The following is a 17568-nucleotide window of genomic DNA, read 5'->3' as shown; positions in this document are numbered from 1 at the left end:
GAAAGTACTTAGTTATTTAGATATTAAGGCTTAAGTAATAACTATTTATTTGGAGTAATTAAGGTTATAACTCAGGTTATGGCTGTAAGCATAAATTGGGTGATCTTCTGTTAGGTATTTTCTTTTAAGCGGTTTAACCAAATTTGTTGTTGGCATCATTTTTTGAAACTGCCACAGAAACAAAAGCAGGGACAGAACAAAAAATGTTTTAAATTTCTCTTACATTGGAAGTAGGAGCCTCAATCAAAGCTCTGTAGACCGCTAAATGGAAGCAGGACCATCTAAATGATTTGAGGAATTAACAAAGCAATGACTACCTAGCAATAATTACAGCCAATAAAGATTGTTTTAAGGTAGACAAGAGCTAAGATTTCCTTAGCAGTAATAATGACATACACTGAATTTAAAAATCTATTTTATTATAGACATCAGTTTCTAACAAATGGAAATGTATCATCTGTTCCTTAACTGTGTAAATAATATTAAATTCCTTTGAAACTGGAATCTGCAGGCACAGGTATTTTTTACTAGAATATCGTATCATATCCTAAAGTAGAAGCTATCCTGAGGAAGATGGAGCTATCAGTCATAATACCAGTATCTTTATAAAATGGTATAGATGAACAATCATTTTAAAATAGGAATGTCCTTGTGAAAATGCTCTCATTCTTTACCCACTATTCACAAAGGACTGGTATGGTCAGCCCTGAGGTTTTATAGTCAGACATCAGAGATCCCCAGTGCATTATTCTTCTCTGACCACAAACATCTCATTTATTTATTTCAGTACAAGAAAATCAGGCACTTATCAGTTCCTGGCAGTAACTATGCTCATGTCATCTGACTCCATCTAACCTGCTAGCATGTCCTTTAGACAGCAGCCTGTCTGAGGGTCCTTCAGAAGCACATTTACAACGTCATAAAATTTGTGTTCGTATGCCAGCTTGTAATACAAGTAGACATCTTCACAATATGTGAGTAACTTCTTCAGGTTTTTCACAACCAGGTCGGTAGGTTGATGATGTTTACATCTAGACAAAGAAACAGAAAAGTGTACAGGTTATGATACTGTATCTCAGGTTCCCTGGTGACTCAACAGGTTTAAGGATACAGCATTGTCACTGCTATGGCTTGGGTTCAGTTCTTGGCCCGGGATGGTCTGCATGCTGTGGGCACAGCCCCCCCCAAAAAAAAAGATACAGTACCTGAAGGCTATCAGCCCTGACACTTAACACTACCTATAGAGGAGAAGATGCTTGAGTCTGGGAAATCATCTCAGACTCGTATTAGGGGGTGCTTGATACACAATGAAATTACTTCATTAAAAATGAGTATCTTGGGAGTTCCTGTCATGGTGCAGCGGAAACGAATCCGAATAGGAACCATGAAGACGTGGGTTCAATCCCTGCCCTCGCTCAGCAGGTTAAGGATCCGGCATTGTCATGTGCTGTGGTGCAGCTCACAGATGTGGCTCAGATCCCTCATGGCTGTGGCGTAGGCCAGCAGCTAACAGCTCCAACTAGACCCCTAGCTTGGGACCTCCATATGCCTCAGTGCAGCCCTAAAAAGACAAAAGACAAAAAAAAAACACAAAAACAATATCTTGGAGTTCCCATAATGGTTCAAGCAGAAATGAATCTGACTAGTAGCCATCAGGAGGCAGGTTCCATCCCTGGCCATGCTCAGTGAGTTAAGGATCCGGTGTTGCCATGAGCTGTGGTGAAGGCATAGGCCAGCAGCTACAGCTCTGATGCCACCCCTAGCCTGGGATCCTCCATATCTTGGGTGTGGCCCTAAAAAAGGCAAAAAAAAAAATTTTATTAGAATGAGTTCAGTACTCTACATGTTTTGATGTTTAATGTTTTGGGCACCTCAGGTAAGCTAAGTATCCTATTTTAAGTACAGGGCACCATAAACATACTATTCTCATTCATCTGTGTAAATTTGTTGAAAGATCTCATTCTGGGTATTAATATCTCTTTACTGTCTCAAGCAGAGAGGTAGCTATAGGCATGTTACACTTAGCCATAAAATTCTTAACCCGTGCCTGGTCTCAAAGCAAAGGCATTTTAATACTTACTTCATTGAAATCTCTTCAAATATACTGGATCTTAATAATCTTTGCTGCTTAAATTCTTCCAAGTAATTAAAGTCTCCTTTAAGAATCACTTGTTGGTATAGAATTTCAGCCCAATCAGGAACAAAGTCATAGGCTTCAGCCACAATAGAAGCCTTAAAAGGATGGAGGTGAAGCAGGATACCATTAGAGCCTATCTGATGTAAAATTGAAAGTAGGCGGTTCTAGAAAACAACTTAATACTGTACATTTCACACAGTGAATGTGATCATTACCCATAGTATTAAAAAGGCTCTATGTATCAGGGTTGGTGAGGAGTTTCCCATCCCTTTTCAACCCAGACACCTCCAGTATTTTTAATCTTCCTCACAACGGTTAAAAGAACTGCTAATCAAGAATATTTTTCTCAGGAATTCCCTGATAGTCTTAGTGGTTAGTGTTTTCACTGCTGTTAACCAGGGTTTAAGCCCTGATCTGGGAACTAAAATCCAACATTCGAGCCACTGAATGACAAAAAAATTAGAAAAATTTTTTTTCTAACTCAACTCTGAGAAGAGTGAAAGGGCTAATTCTCTGATAACCACCCCTCCCCAGTAAAGGAGTAGATCCTGCCTCCTGGAAGCCCTGGGTCCCTATGCTAACCTATTCTGGAAATGCTGGGGTTAAGAGATGCTCCCAGGACCAGTGGTAGGGATACTTCCCCGAAACTCAACTGTGCAAAGGTGTCTGCCTCTCTGCTGGCCTAATAGTGTGGGCCAAGGAGACAGTACTGTCTCACTGTTCTCCAACCTCTGCCCAAACAGTGTGCTGGTTAGAAATACAGCTATGAAAAGGCAGTATGGTATCAGGAGAGCCGGAGTGTCTTGGTTCTGTCACTAACCCTGAGACCTTAGGCAAGTCACTCACCCTCTGGGTCTCATGAGAGGAACAGCAGGAATGGATGCTGGCAGCACTGGCTAGATTTTTCTGCCTTGCTTACCTGGTAGAACCGAGGAAGTGCCATGATACAGTCCATCAGCCTGTGGCGGCCCAGGTTGATGAGCATTGTGTTCTGGCCAGTGTTCAGGAGGTGGATCTGCAGTGTTATCAACTTGGTGAGCCGGTGACAATGCAGGGCCTGTCGCACGCAGGAATCCTGAGGGATAAGGGTAGAGGTAGCCACAGGTCAAGAAGGACTTTGTTGCCATCATCTCCCCTGTGAACTTTTGAGCAACAGAACAAAATTATTCTTACTGTAGACACCAAACCCCATGGTCAGTGTGGAATAAGATTATCATGATTACCTTGGCATAACTCTCTGCTGCATCCAGCATCAGAGTCAGGGCCTTCAACAGCAGCTGCTTCAGTTGGTGCCCATCCTTGAGGCTGTCCTCTGCAGGAGTGTAAAAAAACTGGGGTGTGTCTGACTCTCAAAGCTGGCTACTCTCATCCCATTCAGCAGTTGGGTGGGCTGTAGAAACATCCCAGCTCAGGTTCGTAGGGAGGCAGGTATGTCTCAGGGAAGGGCTATTGGGCTAGAATAGGATTCACTGCATCATCTAATTCATTTTTCTCTGGAACACAAGGCAAGCTGACTCAGCATCACTATACATCTGGTTCTGGACAGATGACACTCCTGGATGCACAGGCTACAAGAGGGTAAATGCCTTCCAAGTCCCCCTCCATTCTCCTATCTGCCCTCCTGGGGCTCTACTGAATGAATGTTAGAAGCTGAGGTGCGTATTAGTCTCATGGCTCTTGCCTTCCTTAGCCCCAAGAACCTTCCCTGGCCGACAGCATTGCCCTGGGTTGCTGCTGTGACCTCTGCTTACCCCAGGGCTGAGACTCAATCAATTTCAGTTGGATGCAGGCAGCTGCCTCATGGTTCTCCCCGATCTCCCGGCACATGCTGAAGCACAGGGCAATCATGTTGTGCTTCTCACTGTCCCCAGGGCGGCAACGTTTGATGTAGTCCAGCAGGGCCGTCTTCAGGGTACCACTCTGCCCAGGAGAAAAAAAAGGGTATGACAAGGTGTCAACCAGGAACTGCAAGGCTGACAGGACTGGCTGAGTTCTTTGATTCTGAACGTTCCTCAAAAACTACCAAGGAAAAGGAAGAGATAAGCAAAAATGAATGCAAAAATTTATGCTGTCTTGAGTATAAGGAAACTGGCACATCTCTGCTGGTGAGAGCGTGACTGGTAAGACCTGTCAGAAGGGAACTTAAAAGTGCATGCATGCATTATTCTAACAACTCCGCTTTTAGGATCCTGAACTTCTAAAGGATTCTTCTAAAGAAGTGAGCAGAGGAGTTCCCGTCGTGGCTCAGTGGTTAGCAAATCCGACTAGGAACCATGAGGTTGAGGGTTCGATCCCTGGCCTTGCTCAGTGGGTTAAGGATCCGGCATTGCTGTGAGCTGTGGTGTAGGTTGCAGATGCGGCGCATATCCCGCGTTGCTGTGGCTCTGGCGTAGGCCGGTGGCTACGGCTCCAATTAGACCCCTAGCCTGGGAACCTCCATATGCCACAGGAGCAGCCCTAGAAAAGACAAAAAAAAAAAAGAAGCAAGCAGAGGAAAGTGCTAATTAGGTGGATGTAACAAGGACATTTACTAGCAAATGATGAGAAATAATCCAGATGTCCAGAATAAGGTCTAAGAGAATACCACGTAAACATTAAAATCGATGTTGATTTGGGAAATACTCATGCTTATTGTTAACTAGAAAAGCAGACCAATTCCTGTCTGCACAGCCTGACAGAAATTTGTTAATACGTAAACATGTATGTATATATATTTGTGGGTATATGTGCGAGGAATGGGCCTATACCAAATTGGTAGCAGTGCCTGTCTCCAGATAATAGCTAAACACACAGGGCTTTTTTTCTGCGGTTTTCTGTTTTCCAAGTATCTTAACATTGAATATGCATTAATCTTGCTTGGGTAGGTCCAAGTTCCTGGAAGTCAAAAGTGCACCTAGATTTTTAAATCCTTAGAAATGGGCTGAAACAATGAATCAGCCAATGAATGACTTGGAAACAGAGGCTCTGTGAGTGACATGCCTAGTGTCACACAGTTTGTTGAGGACAGACAGGCACCCAGAGACCAAAGGCCTGGCAAGTCATGTCTTTGTTTCCCAGGTTTCTTCATGGCATCATCATAAATAGCTCCACAGCTTTCCAGGCCCAGAGCTTGGCATTCATTTCTGAACATCTCTTAGCAACACACTTTCTGAGAGTCCCCTGAAAATTCTCCACTCTGTTTTTTTCTTAATTTTTAAATTTTTTGCTTTTTTTAAAGGCCGCATCTGCAGCATATGAAAGTTCCCAGGCAAGGGTTTGAATTGGCCCTGCAGCTGCCGGCCTACACCACAGCCACAGCAACACCAGATCCAAGCCGCATCTTCGACCTACAGCACAGCTTATGGCAATGGCCAATCCTTAACCCACCGAGCAAGGCAAGGGATTGAACCCACATCCTCATGGATACTAGTCAGGTTCATTTCTGCTGTGCCACAACTGGAACTCCTGAAAATGCCCCGCTCTAAAATCCCCCAGACATAGCCATCCAAGCTGGTCTGTCCATTTCCACATGGCTCTCAGGAAGGGTTTCTGCCCCTGCCAAAGTAGGCATTGAGACAGTAAGGCAGGTAAGTGACAGAGACTGAGGTGGAGGTGCACAAACTCATTTTCTTCATTATTTAGCATCTGTTCACGTAATTGTAACCTTAAGCTACTGGTTACAGCACATGTCCTAGGGAGGTCCTCAATTCTCTCCCTCCTTATGCTGGAAGCCCAAAAACCTAAGACTCCTGAATGTCAGTAGTACCTATCATACTGCAGCTCAAAAATACTGTACACCAAATGATGCAACCGACAAGGGCTTAATCTCTAGAATATATAAACAACTTATACAACCCAACAGCAAAAAAGTCAATCAATCAATGGAAAAATGGGCAAAAGACCTGAATAGAATGTTCTCCAAAGAAGATATGCAGATGGCCAGCAAACACATGAAAAAATGCTCAACATCATTGATTATAAGAGAAATGCAAATCGAAACTACCATGAGATACCACCTCACACCAGTCAGAATGGCCATCATTAATAAGTCCACTAATAACAAGTGCTGGAGGGGCTGTGGAGAAAAGGGAACCCTCCTGCACTGTTGGTGGGAATGTAAACTGGTACAGCCACTATGGAGAACAGTTTGGAGATACCTTAGAAATCTATACATAGAACTTCCATATGACCCCGCAATCCCACTCTTGGGCATCTATCCGGACAAAACTCTACTTAAAAGAGACACATGCACCCGCATGTTCATTGCAGCACTATTCACAATAGCCAGGACATGGAAACAACCCAAATGTCCATCGACAGATGATTGGATTCGGAAGATGGGGTATATATACACAATGGAATACTACTCAGCCATAAAAAAGAATGACATAATGCCATTTGCAGCAACATGGATGGAACTAGAGAATCTCATACTGAGTGAAATGAGCCAGAAAGACAAAGACAAATACCATATGATATCACTTATAACTGGAATCTAATATCCAGCACAAATGAACATCTCCTCAGAAAAGAAAATCATGGACTTGGAGAAGAGACTTGTGGCGGCCTGATGGGAGGGGGAGGGAGTGGGAGGGATTGGGAGCTTGGGCTTATCAGACACACCTTAGAATAGATTTACAAGGAGATCCTGCTGAGTAGCATTGAGAACTTTGTCTAGATACTCATGTTGCAACAGAACAAAGGGTGGGGAAAAAAATGTAATGTATACATGTAAGGATAACTTGATCCCCTTGCTGTACAGTGGGAAAATAAAACAAAAACAACAACAACAAAAATCAAGTATAGTAATACCATAAAAAAAAAAAAAAATACTGTACACCTACCGGATCCAACTTCTTCCTCATCAGTACCTCAAAATAGTGCTTTTTATGCAGCAAATCAAATATGTAGGTCATCTCATTGTACCTTCCAATGCCAGTGAGGAGACGCACCTGCAAAGGGAGAGGGCAGCCTGCATCAGCATCACTTGGGGTTCTCTGAGCCAGACCACTATCCCAATAGTTTGGCTGCTTTCAAATGCCAAGTTCCAACAGGAAGAAAGGCCAGCAGCCAGGCTGCCATGCTTAACTCCTATTCTCCTTGCCTGTTTCCCTCCCTCCCATCCAGTGTACCCAGTAGAGGCCTTCGCTGAAGGATTCAGAAATGCTAGTCATTGAAATATCACTGGCTGTTCCCTCCTCAGTTGTCTCTAAACATGACTATCAAGTGCCATCCTCCTGGGCAGGCACTTTTCTTCTTCCTACCACTCATTACAGCACCCAAAGCCTTGCTCAGCCACTTGGGTCAGTTTCAAGACAAAAGGATTTGGCTGAGGTCAAGGAGGCTTGAGTTGTCAGCTCATTTCAATTCAGGTATGAGGCAGATCTGAACCTTGTTTTGCGGGAAACTGCTGTCTTAGTTTGGAAAAGCTAACTTAGCTATCTAGAAAAGCTAACTGCCTGGTAAGCGGAACGACGGTCCTAGAGCATGGCGGGAATCCTCTTGATTTCCTTTCCTATGGAACAATCTCTGATTCTGACAGAAATAGTCTGGAGCAGAGGGTTGAGCTGCCTAGCCAGCTACCAAGTAGGTAGTGGTATCCAGAGGAGCAAATTCCTGAAGATCGGAGCAGCTCTGAACTGGTCTCCAGCCTCTCTGCTCTAACAGAGGCTTCCTTGGGATGGGGGTTGGGGAGGCAGTGAGAGGGTGACTTACCACCAGCCCGTACTCCTCACTGGGGGCCAAGTGGTTGTCTGTGAGTAGCCGTGCGGCCTGCAGGACTCGGATGATCCCCTCCATGTGGCATGTTAGTGTGAAGCAGTGATGAGCCAGGATCAGCAGCTCTGTGGCTGGGTGGAGTGGGCACTGGTAAGACAGGATTGTCAACCCTGGCCACCTGCTGTCTAGCTCTGTGCCTGGCAGAAGAGTGAAGGGGCCTGTCTAGAAAAGGCTCTCCCACCAGTCCTCTGAGACCCCTGACCTCACCAGATCTAGCTCTAGGTCAGCCTATTGACGAAGTCCATTCTTCTCTCAGTGATAACATAGGGATTAACTCTCTCCTCAAAGACAGCCTGCATATAGTGACAGTATTTCCAAAAGGCTCCCCCAAATGACAACAAAGAACCCCAGCTTTCTAAAGACAGCGAAACTTTCTGCAAACTGATGGAGTACCTGCCAACATGAGTCCAAAGGTATTCTCAGTATCTCAGTGGAGAGTCTTACCCTAATCAAGTGTTATTTAATGCTCTGTGCTTCTACAGCCTTTCTAGATTAAGATTAGACTACATATAAATTTAAAACTACTACACAGAATCACTCTAAGCACAACTGAAAAGCAAACCAGGAAAAACACTCACAATGTTAGAAGACAGAAAAGGGGTTCTCAGCCTTAATACATGCTGTGCCCTCTGGGGCCCTCTGCAAACCACCAACACTTCAGGCCTTACTTTGCACATTTCCTCCCAAAACCTTTCCTGACCTCATCCATCTGGCTCTTCCTATAGATTGTACCCCTAGTCTGTGAGCTCCAGGACTGGTGCTTAACTTGTGCACTAGATCTCTGATTTTTAAAGTACCTTGAACACAGTTAGTACACAGTAACTGATATTGCTAAACTGAAAAAGGATACAGAAGGCTATTTTCAAAATAAAACTGTTCAACTTCTTAAAATATGCATTTATTTTTTCACTAAACATCAGTAGAATGCTTTTTGTGTCTATCAAATTGCTTGTAGAGTATTAATGGGTTCCAGAAAATGATATACAATGCTTAAGAGGGAGTGAGAAGTGAATATTTTTCCTGAAGTAAAATTTGGCAATATATATATTAAGCCTTAAAAATGGGCATACTCCTGAATTGAGAATTTGTCTTATGGAAATAGTCATGGATATGTACAGAGATGCCTATAAGCATGTCTGCTAACAGTGGTTTAAAACAGCAGAAAAGTGGAAGCAATCCATAGGTCGTACAATAGGGTATATGTGTTAAAATTACATATGAGAGAAATACTACGTAAAATTATCACATTATAAATCAACCATACTTCAATGAAATTTTAAAAAATGAAAAGGAGTTCCCATCGTGGCTCAGCAGAAACGAATCTTGACTAGCATCCATAAGGACGCAGGTTCGATCGCTGGCCTCACTCAGTGGGTTAAGGATCTGGCATTGCCATGAGCTGTGGTGTACACAGGTCACAGATGTGGCTTGGATCCCATGTTGCTGTGGTTGAGGGGTAGGCCAGCAGCTACAGCTCCAAATAAATAAATAAATAAATAAATAAATAAATAAATAAATAAAAAAAATGAAAAAAGAGAAATACTATGTAATAATTAAAAATGATACAGAAGAATAGTCAATGTCAAGGAAATATATGACAGCATATTCAGAATTATAAACAGTAACCACAGCATAATGCCATTTTTGAAAAATAAAAACCTGTATATGTGCATAGAAAAAGATGAGGGACACATGCAACTGAATGTGTATAATGAGTCAGACACTGAAAAGTAAGCAGTCTTTGAAATCACGCAGGGTTCAAATGCCAGCTCTGCCACTTAATAGGTTTAATTAATAGATTTTAATAGATTTAATTAATCAACTTCTCTAAAGCTTCAGTTTCTTCTAAAATGGGGGATATAATAACCATTTTACAGGATAATATAAGAGTAAAATAGGGTAAACATGCCAAATGTTGAAAGGTTACTTTTCTGTATGATTTTATTTTATTTTAGTCTTTTTAGGGCTGCACCCATGGCATATGGGAGTTCCCAGGGTAGGTGTCAGATATGAGCTACAGCTGCCAGCCTATGCCACAGCCATGGCAACGCCAGATCTGAGCCATGTCTGCGACCTACACCACAACTCACAGCAATGCCTGATCCTTAACCCACTGAGCAAGACCAGGGATCGAACCCATATCCTCCATGGATATTAGTTGGGTTTGTAATCCTCTGAGCCACAACAGGAACTCCAGCTCTTGACTCTTAAAACTTGGCTTAAATTTTTATAAAGATTTAATTCATTAACCTCCTGAGCCACAACAGAAACTCCTCTGTGTGATTTTAAATTTTGCTGCTTTTCTATATACATATTTTCTAAATTTTCTTCAGTGAACTTAGGGCTTTCTACTAAGAATTTAAAACCAATCCTAGAGGAGTAGGGATCCAGAGAAGGAACAAGGATCCAAACAGAATTTTGAAAAGACTGAACCCCAGAAGACTTCTTGGAGACCTGCTTAAGAAAAATAAGAAAAAAAAATTTAAGAAAAATAACCAAGAACTTACTGCAAGACAGTGCCCCATGGGGTACGGAGGAAATCTTATCCAACAACTTCATGCCTAACAAGGTGCGGTCTTGACACAAAGTAGTCAGCTGAAGAAATGACTGGCTTTCCTCTGTTGGGGTGATCTGCTTATGTCCTGTACAAAAAGATGGGGGGAAAGGTGCTGGTTTTACCTTGAGAGAGGTGAGAGAAAGACAAGAGCCCCAAGGCAGGAGGCCCACTCTGCGCAGGTCTGGGCACCGGGAGGTAATGCTGAAGGAGCTCCCAGGGCAGCTCTCCTCTTGTGCTCAAGTACCTTGGCTGAGCTGCATCTTACAGGACAGTAGGAATTCATTAGCTCAGAAAAAGGCACAGCTACTCTAAATACAATCATAAAACAATAAACAAAAAGCAACAACAACCAAATAAATGCAGTGTGTTTTTCTCTTACAAGTGCAACCTGGCAACTTGAAAGGACAACGCACAAGAAGTATATGAGCATAACAGCAAATCCTTAACACTGGGAACTTGAGAATGTGGTCTGAAAGCCCGGGGAGGCCTGAAAGGTAGAGCACCTGTTCCCTCTGATGGGGTCAGCAGCTCCCGGGTCACCTCTTCCGCCACAAGTTCAGCCACTGTGTCTGGCTCGAGGCCCTGGGTGCTGATGAAGGCTTGGGCTCGCTTGCATCGATCAGGCTGCTGAGAGGCCAGGATTGCCCGAAGCATGGCCTCACCATCCTGGGCAGCGACATCTGTGTAGCAACAGCCCAACTCCTGAGAGGAAGGCAAAGCCAACCCAGGTCATCATTGGGAGCCAGGAATAAGCCAGCAGAAGACAGACCTTCCTGAAATCTGATGTGGACAGATGCCATAATGCTCTAAGCTTAAAGATCACTCAGTCCGAACAGTAATCTTAGAAAAAACAAAACATTATTTTCTAGCCCTTTCTGTTTCTTTGCCAATGAGCTGAACACAAGCAAGAGAAAGGTCTGTCTTCAGAAAGTGTCAGGTGACTTAGCTCTCAATGAACACTGAGCTTTTCAAAAATTGTGAAACCTGGAGTTCCTGTTGCAGCTCAGCAGTTAACAAATCCAACTAGCATCCATGAGGACAAGGGTTCAGTCCCTGGACTCGCTTTATGGGTTAAGGACCTGGCATCGCTGTGAGCTGTGGTATAGGTTGCAGACGCAGCTTAGATCCTGCATTGCTGTGGCTGTGGTACAGGCCAGCAGCTGTAGCTCTGATTGGACCCCTAGCCTGGGGAACTTCCATATGCCTCGGGTGGAGCCCTAAAAAAGACAAAAAGACAAAAAAAAGACAAAGTTACATAAAACACAGAGCCCTTTCTTTACCATTCCCATGGCAGCAAAAAACCCTCAATTTCCAAAGAAGTGTCTGAGTCCAAGGCGGGCTCTTAGTGCTTAGCCTCCTCTCCATGCTCTTTCTCTGCACTTAGAGTTTACTCTTTTTCTTTTTCATTCAGAAAGCCACAAACAATTCCTGGCTGCTCTGGCTCCTGTCTGTACAGTCATTATATTCCATTTAATGTTATTTTAGGCTCTTTCCCATACTGAAAGCTCCATATGGGAAACCTAAGATATTAGGGCAGGAAGAGACCCTCATCAAATCATCTATAGATCAAGAACCAGGGGCTGAGAGAAGTGAGAAGTCCTGCCCTAGCTTCTGGTTAGGTGAGCTGCAGCCAGCACTCAAATTGCCCCAGCCCTTGGCCTGACGTACTCCCCACTGCTCTCCAGGGATGGATTTACAGGGACCTCTGCTCCCAGGTCATGATTATAATCTGAAGGGTGATGTCCAAAATCTACCTCTAACTTCCCACTTCCCTCCCCCTCAGAAGGAGCCTCCTGTGGAGACCCCACCCTTTTGGCACATACCTTGGCAAGTTCATACAGACACAGGACCTGCCGGCAATAATTCTTCCCATGGAGGCATTTGCTTGTCAGAGTTTCCAGATTAGTCACCACTTCATCACTGGGGGGCAGCATCACAAATGACTGACTATCCAAACTTGAAGCTGGGAACAAATACAGGTTTGAGGAGGGCTTTAAGCTGGTAAGTTCAGGCCTCTTTCCAGTACCCTATGACTGTACTTCTCTGCTCACAGCTTCCTTCACTGCACCTGTTACATCCCCCTGGCTCTGAGACCACTTCTCACAAGGCTCACACCTCCCTTAAACCTTTTCTGGTATCTTCTTCCAGGAAATCCCAGACCGGGATACTTCAAAGGCCTCACAGGCTTCAAAAGACTCAAAGCTACCTAATGAACACTCTAGAGACCATCACCAAAGATGACTGCTAGATTCTCCTCTACACATACTCCCTCCCAATTTCCCCTTAGATCAAATGTCGCGGATCTATCTGACTCTATCTCCAAAACATCTTTCCAATCACTGCCTTAGTTCCAGCCTTTATCACCCTGCATCTGAGGCACTGTTTCTGTCTCTTGCTGCCAGCCTCTCCTCTCCCCAACTCAATCTTCCACACACTTAGCGCTCTTTGCATATTCTAAAATGCAAGTCAGGGGAGGCGAAGCAGCAAGACGGCAGAGGATGAAGAGGTCCTGCTCACCTTCTCCCACAAACACATCAAAAAAACATATCTACATGTAAAACGACTCGCAGAGAATCTCAACTGAGTGCTGGCAGAAGAACTTAAACCTCCAAAAAGGGCAAGAAACTCTTGAGATAACTAGGTAGGACAAAAGAAAAAAAGAGAGAGAGAGAAAAAGAATCAGGACAGAACTAGCAATCCTGAGAGAGAGCTGTGAAGGAGAAAAGGAACCCACCTCCTGAAAAGCCACCTAACTGACGGAAAGATCACCTGAGTTGGCGGGACCTCAAAGTCGCTGAGAAAAGTGCAGCAGCTGGACTGAGAACAGCAAAGCAGAGAGCCACACAGATCATCTGAAACATCGGCTTGGACAGCACAGCCTGAGACGCTCAGGCAGGGGCTGGGCGCTGAGACTCAGGCTCTGGAGGTCAGTCCCAGGGACAGAATTGGGGCTGGCTGTGTGGGGATGGCATGAGGGGCTAAGGAGCAGTGCGCCACGGGTGGGGGAGTGATTCGCCACAGGCTGAGGAGGGGAACGCCAGGGCAGAGGGAACCCAGGAGAAGGTCCAAACCCACAGGACAGGCAAGGCACCATTGTTGGGGAGGAGAGAGGAGGGGCGGACGGCCACAGGAAACTGCCTGCACCAGAGCGTGCTCATGCCTGCAGGCTCTCAGAGGGCAGAGCAGCTCTGGTGCAGGCCAAGGGTGGTGAGAAGCCTCTTGCTCGTTTAGGGCAGATTGGGCACTTGTTGTGCAGGCTACCAGTGGCCAGGCACCTCTTGCGTGGGCTAAGGGTATCAGGGGGCTACGTGCAAAGTGGTGCCTCTTACACAATCTACAGGTGGCAGGAGCAGACCCTGGCAGTCGTCTCAAAGGCCAGGGGAGGTGTGGCTTGTCACCACTGGGGGCCTGTGAGTGGGCTCCACCTTCGACCCCATTCACCTCAGGGGTTGGCAAAAAAGAAAAAGGGCACTGCAACCAAGCACCATATGCTGTTGCTCTCACTCCCCTAGGAACACACCCGCCCTGCAGCTGCCACTGGCAAATGCTCTGGGTGGCACCCAGACACTTGGTCACTGTCCCTTCCCAAGACCCTACAACTAGGAGCAGCTGGTGCAGCACCTCCTTCGTGGGCTAAGTGGGACAGGGTGCCTTTTGCGTGGTCTGTAGTCAGCGGGGGCAAACTGCTGCAGATATCCCTGATTCCAGAGGTGGGCATGGCCCACCACCACTGCGGACACTTGAACAAAAATCACCTGCAGCCCCATTCACCTCAACGGCACCATAGAGGAGGGCATTGTGGCTGAACACCACCTGTCGGTGCTCTCGCATCTCTGGGAACACACCCGCCCTGCTGCTGCCACTGCCAAACATTCCAGGCAGTACCCACACACCTGATCTCTTGTCACTTCCCAGGATCCTGCAACTAAGAGCAAGCTGTACAACACCTCCTATGTGGGCTGAGTGAGACGGGTTGCTTCATGCATGGTCTACAGGTGGGGGGGCGGGGGGCAACCACCACAGTTATCACTGACTCTAGAGAAGGTCATGGCCCGCTCCCACAAGGGGTCCCCGAACAGGCACCACCTATGGTTCCAATCACCTTAGAGGAGGGCACTGCAATCTAACACAAGCTGTTGTTGCTCTCACTCCCCTGGGGACTCACGCACCCTGCTGCTGCTACTGCCAATGCTCTGGTCACCTTGAAGATCTGCCTAGAGCTTATTACCACTTCCCAGGGCCCTGCAACTAGGAGTAGCCTGTGCCACCTTCCTGCAGGTCCTTGCTGCTGTTGAGAGCCCAACAATCAGGCACTGACTGTTGGCCCTACCCATCACCTCCTTCTCCCTGAAAACACACTGAGCATCCTGGGAACAACAGCCTGCTCACACTGAAGAAAGAAACAGCAAGTATTCAAACTCCCACCCCCAAAATAAATAATAACCCCCCACAAAATACAAAGACGTGCTTTTGCATAGAAGTAGTCCTCCAAGACTACAGTTTGGCTTCCATAAATTCACAGAAAAAGAAAAATATAAGCAAGATGAAGAAGCTCAGAAACCATTCCCAGTTAAAGGAACATGATTCACATGAAGCAGCAAACAAGGAAACAGACCTCTGCAGTCTGACATACACTGAGTTCAAAAGGGAGGTATTGAAAATACTAAAGGAATTAAGAGAGGATATGAACAGTAATGCAGATTCCTTTAGAGTGGAACTAGAAAATATAAGGAGGAGCCAAGAAAAACTAGAAAATTCATTTGCAGAGATACAAACTGAGCTAAAGGCAATAATGAGCAGAATGAATAATGCAGAGGAATGAATTAGTGATGTGGAAGATAGAATAATGGAAATCACCCAATCAGGACAGCAGACAGAAAACCAAATTAAAAAAACATGAAAGCAATATAAGAGACCTATGGGATAATATTAAAGCAGGCCAATCTATGCATAATAGGAATTCCAGAAGGAAAAGAAGAAGAAAAGGGGATTGAAAATATATTTGAAGAAATTATGGCTGAAAACTTTCCAAATCTAAAGCATACTTATATCAAGATACAGGAAGCACAAAAGGCCCCAAAAAAGCTGAACCCAAACAGGCCCACACCAGGACGTATTATAATAAAAATGGCAAAAGTTAAAGAGAGGATTCTAAAGGCAGCAAGAGAAAAGCAAAGCACTAATTATATGGGAACCCCAATAAGTGTTTCTCTACAGAAACACTACAGGCCAGAAGGGAGTGGCAAGATATATTTACAGTGCTGAAAGGAAAATATTTGCAACCTAGAATACTCTATCCAGCAAGAATATCATTGGAAATAGAAGGGGAAATAAAGAATTTCTCCAACAAACAAAAGCTAAAAGAGTACAGCAATACTAAACCCATTCTAAAAGAAATACTGAAAGGGACTTCTCTAAATTGAAGAAAAAAAAAAGAGAGAGAGAGAGAGAAATAAATAAATAAATAAAATGCAAATCACAAAAATCAAGGATCAGAGTTCACAGCGGGAAACGAATCTGACTAATATTCATGAGGATGTGGATTTGATCCATGGCCTCACTCAGTGGGTTAAGGATCTGGTGTTGCGGTGAGCTGTGGCATAGGTCACAGATGTGGCTCAGATCCCAAATTGCTCTGGCTGTGGTGTAGGCTGGCTGCTGCGGCTCTAGTTCAACCCCTAGCTTGGGAAATTCCATATACTTCAGGTGCGGCCCTAAAAAAGCAAAGCAAAAAAAAAAAAAATTCAAGGATCATCTAGATATCTGAAAGGCAAAGTGAAATTCAAATATGTTCTTGATTAAAAAAAAAAAAAATCCCTTATCCCTGGAGTTTCTAAGGGATGGCAGTGTCTCTGTAGCAACAAGGATGCAGGTTTGATCCCTGGTCTGGCACACTGGGTCAAAGATCCAGTGCTGCCACAGCTGTAGTGTAGGTAGCAACTCCAGCTCAGATTCAGTCCCTGACCCAGGAACTTCATAGGCCTTGGGGCAGCCAAAAAAGGAAGGGGAAAAAAAAAAAGCTCTCAGCCTAAAATAAAACTTTTTAAATTTGATGCAAGATTTCTGTTAGGAAAAAAAAGTAGAAAAGAATGTTTATATAACACTGTTTCTTTTTTTCTTTTTTTTTTTGTCTTTTTGCCATTTCTTAGGCTGCTCACACCACATATGGAGGCTCCCAGGCTAGCGGTCGAATCAGAGCTGCAGCCACTGGCCTACACCACGGCCACAGCAACATGGGATCCGCACAGGATGGATGCGAACAGCACCACAAAGAATTTGAACACTGAACTGATGTTAGAACCACAGCCCACAGAAAGTGGGTTGGAAGTTGTAGACTGAACCTAACCAGGTCAACTGCCTGCTAAAAACATATCAACATTCTTCATAGGATTTAAACAAGACTCAACATCTCATAACACACTCTTCAAAATGTCCAATATATAACCCCAAATTACTCAGCATACAACAATGCTCATATAAGAAAATCTCAACTCATATAAGACAACAGACGATACCCAGGACTAAAATGACATAAATGTTGAAATTACCAAAAAAAGACTTTAAAGCATCTATTACAAATGTTCTAACAAGCAATTATGAACACTCTTAAGACAAAGAGAAAAATACAAAGTCTCAGCAAAGAAGTAGAAGGTATAAAGAAGTGGGCACAATCTTTAAGGCATTAGCCTGCTGTGGCCTCCTCTGCCTGGCAAAGCAATAAAAGTTATCTTTTTCTCCTTCATCTTCCCCCCAAAAAAGGCATAAATAAGAAGAAAATGGAAATTTTAGAACTGAAATTTCAAAATCACAGAAATAAATGAATTAAAAAACTAATAGAGTGGAAATACCAGAGGAGGTCAGTGAAATTGAAAAAAGATGAATAGAAATTATCCAATCTGAACAACAGAGAAAGACGAACAAAGCCTCAAGGGCTTGTGAGAATAAAAAAAGTTCTAAGACTCATGTCACTGGAGTCCCAGAGGGAATCAAATATTTGAAAAGAATAATGTCTGAAAACTACCTAAATTTGGTGAAACACATAAACCAATGTTTAAGAAACTCAGTGAACCTCAGGTAGGATAAATCCTCAAAAACACATGCCCAGTGATGCTATCAT

At 44.2% G+C, this 17568-nt stretch overlaps 1 protein-coding gene across 3 annotated transcripts in view; it reads right to left on the bottom strand.

The window, feature by feature from the left end:
* Positions 1–398: 398 nt before the first annotated feature.
* Positions 399–17568, bottom strand: part of SPG11 (SPG11 vesicle trafficking associated, spatacsin) — a 101915-nt gene continuing 84745 nt past the window's right edge. For 2 of the 3 annotated variants that reach the window (XM_047766478.1, XM_047766479.1), the window contains exons 31-40: positions 12275–12414; positions 10955–11153; positions 10402–10536; positions 7832–7965; positions 6961–7068; positions 3889–4057; positions 3361–3449; positions 3057–3212; positions 2081–2232; positions 399–1031 (exon numbers count right to left, since the gene is read on the bottom strand). In XM_047766478.1, the coding sequence (XP_047622434.1) occupies positions 851–1031; positions 2081–2232; positions 3057–3212; positions 3361–3449; positions 3889–4057; positions 6961–7068; positions 7832–7965; positions 10402–10536; positions 10955–11153; positions 12275–12414 (1463 nt within the window). In that variant the 3' untranslated portion in view covers positions 399–850. Of the gene's footprint in view, positions 1032–2080; positions 2233–3056; positions 3213–3360; positions 3528–3888; positions 4058–6960; positions 7069–7831; positions 7966–10401; positions 10537–10954; positions 11154–12274; positions 12415–17568 lie in introns of those variants that run through there. The other variant, XM_047766480.1, reaches the window with a different exon arrangement.

The sequence above is a fragment of the Phacochoerus africanus genome, chromosome 2 (genome assembly GCF_016906955.1).
Source record: "Phacochoerus africanus isolate WHEZ1 chromosome 2, ROS_Pafr_v1, whole genome shotgun sequence".
Taxonomy (NCBI): domain Eukaryota; kingdom Metazoa; phylum Chordata; class Mammalia; order Artiodactyla; family Suidae; genus Phacochoerus; species Phacochoerus africanus.
This window is presented reverse-complemented; position numbering and strand designations above follow the sequence as displayed.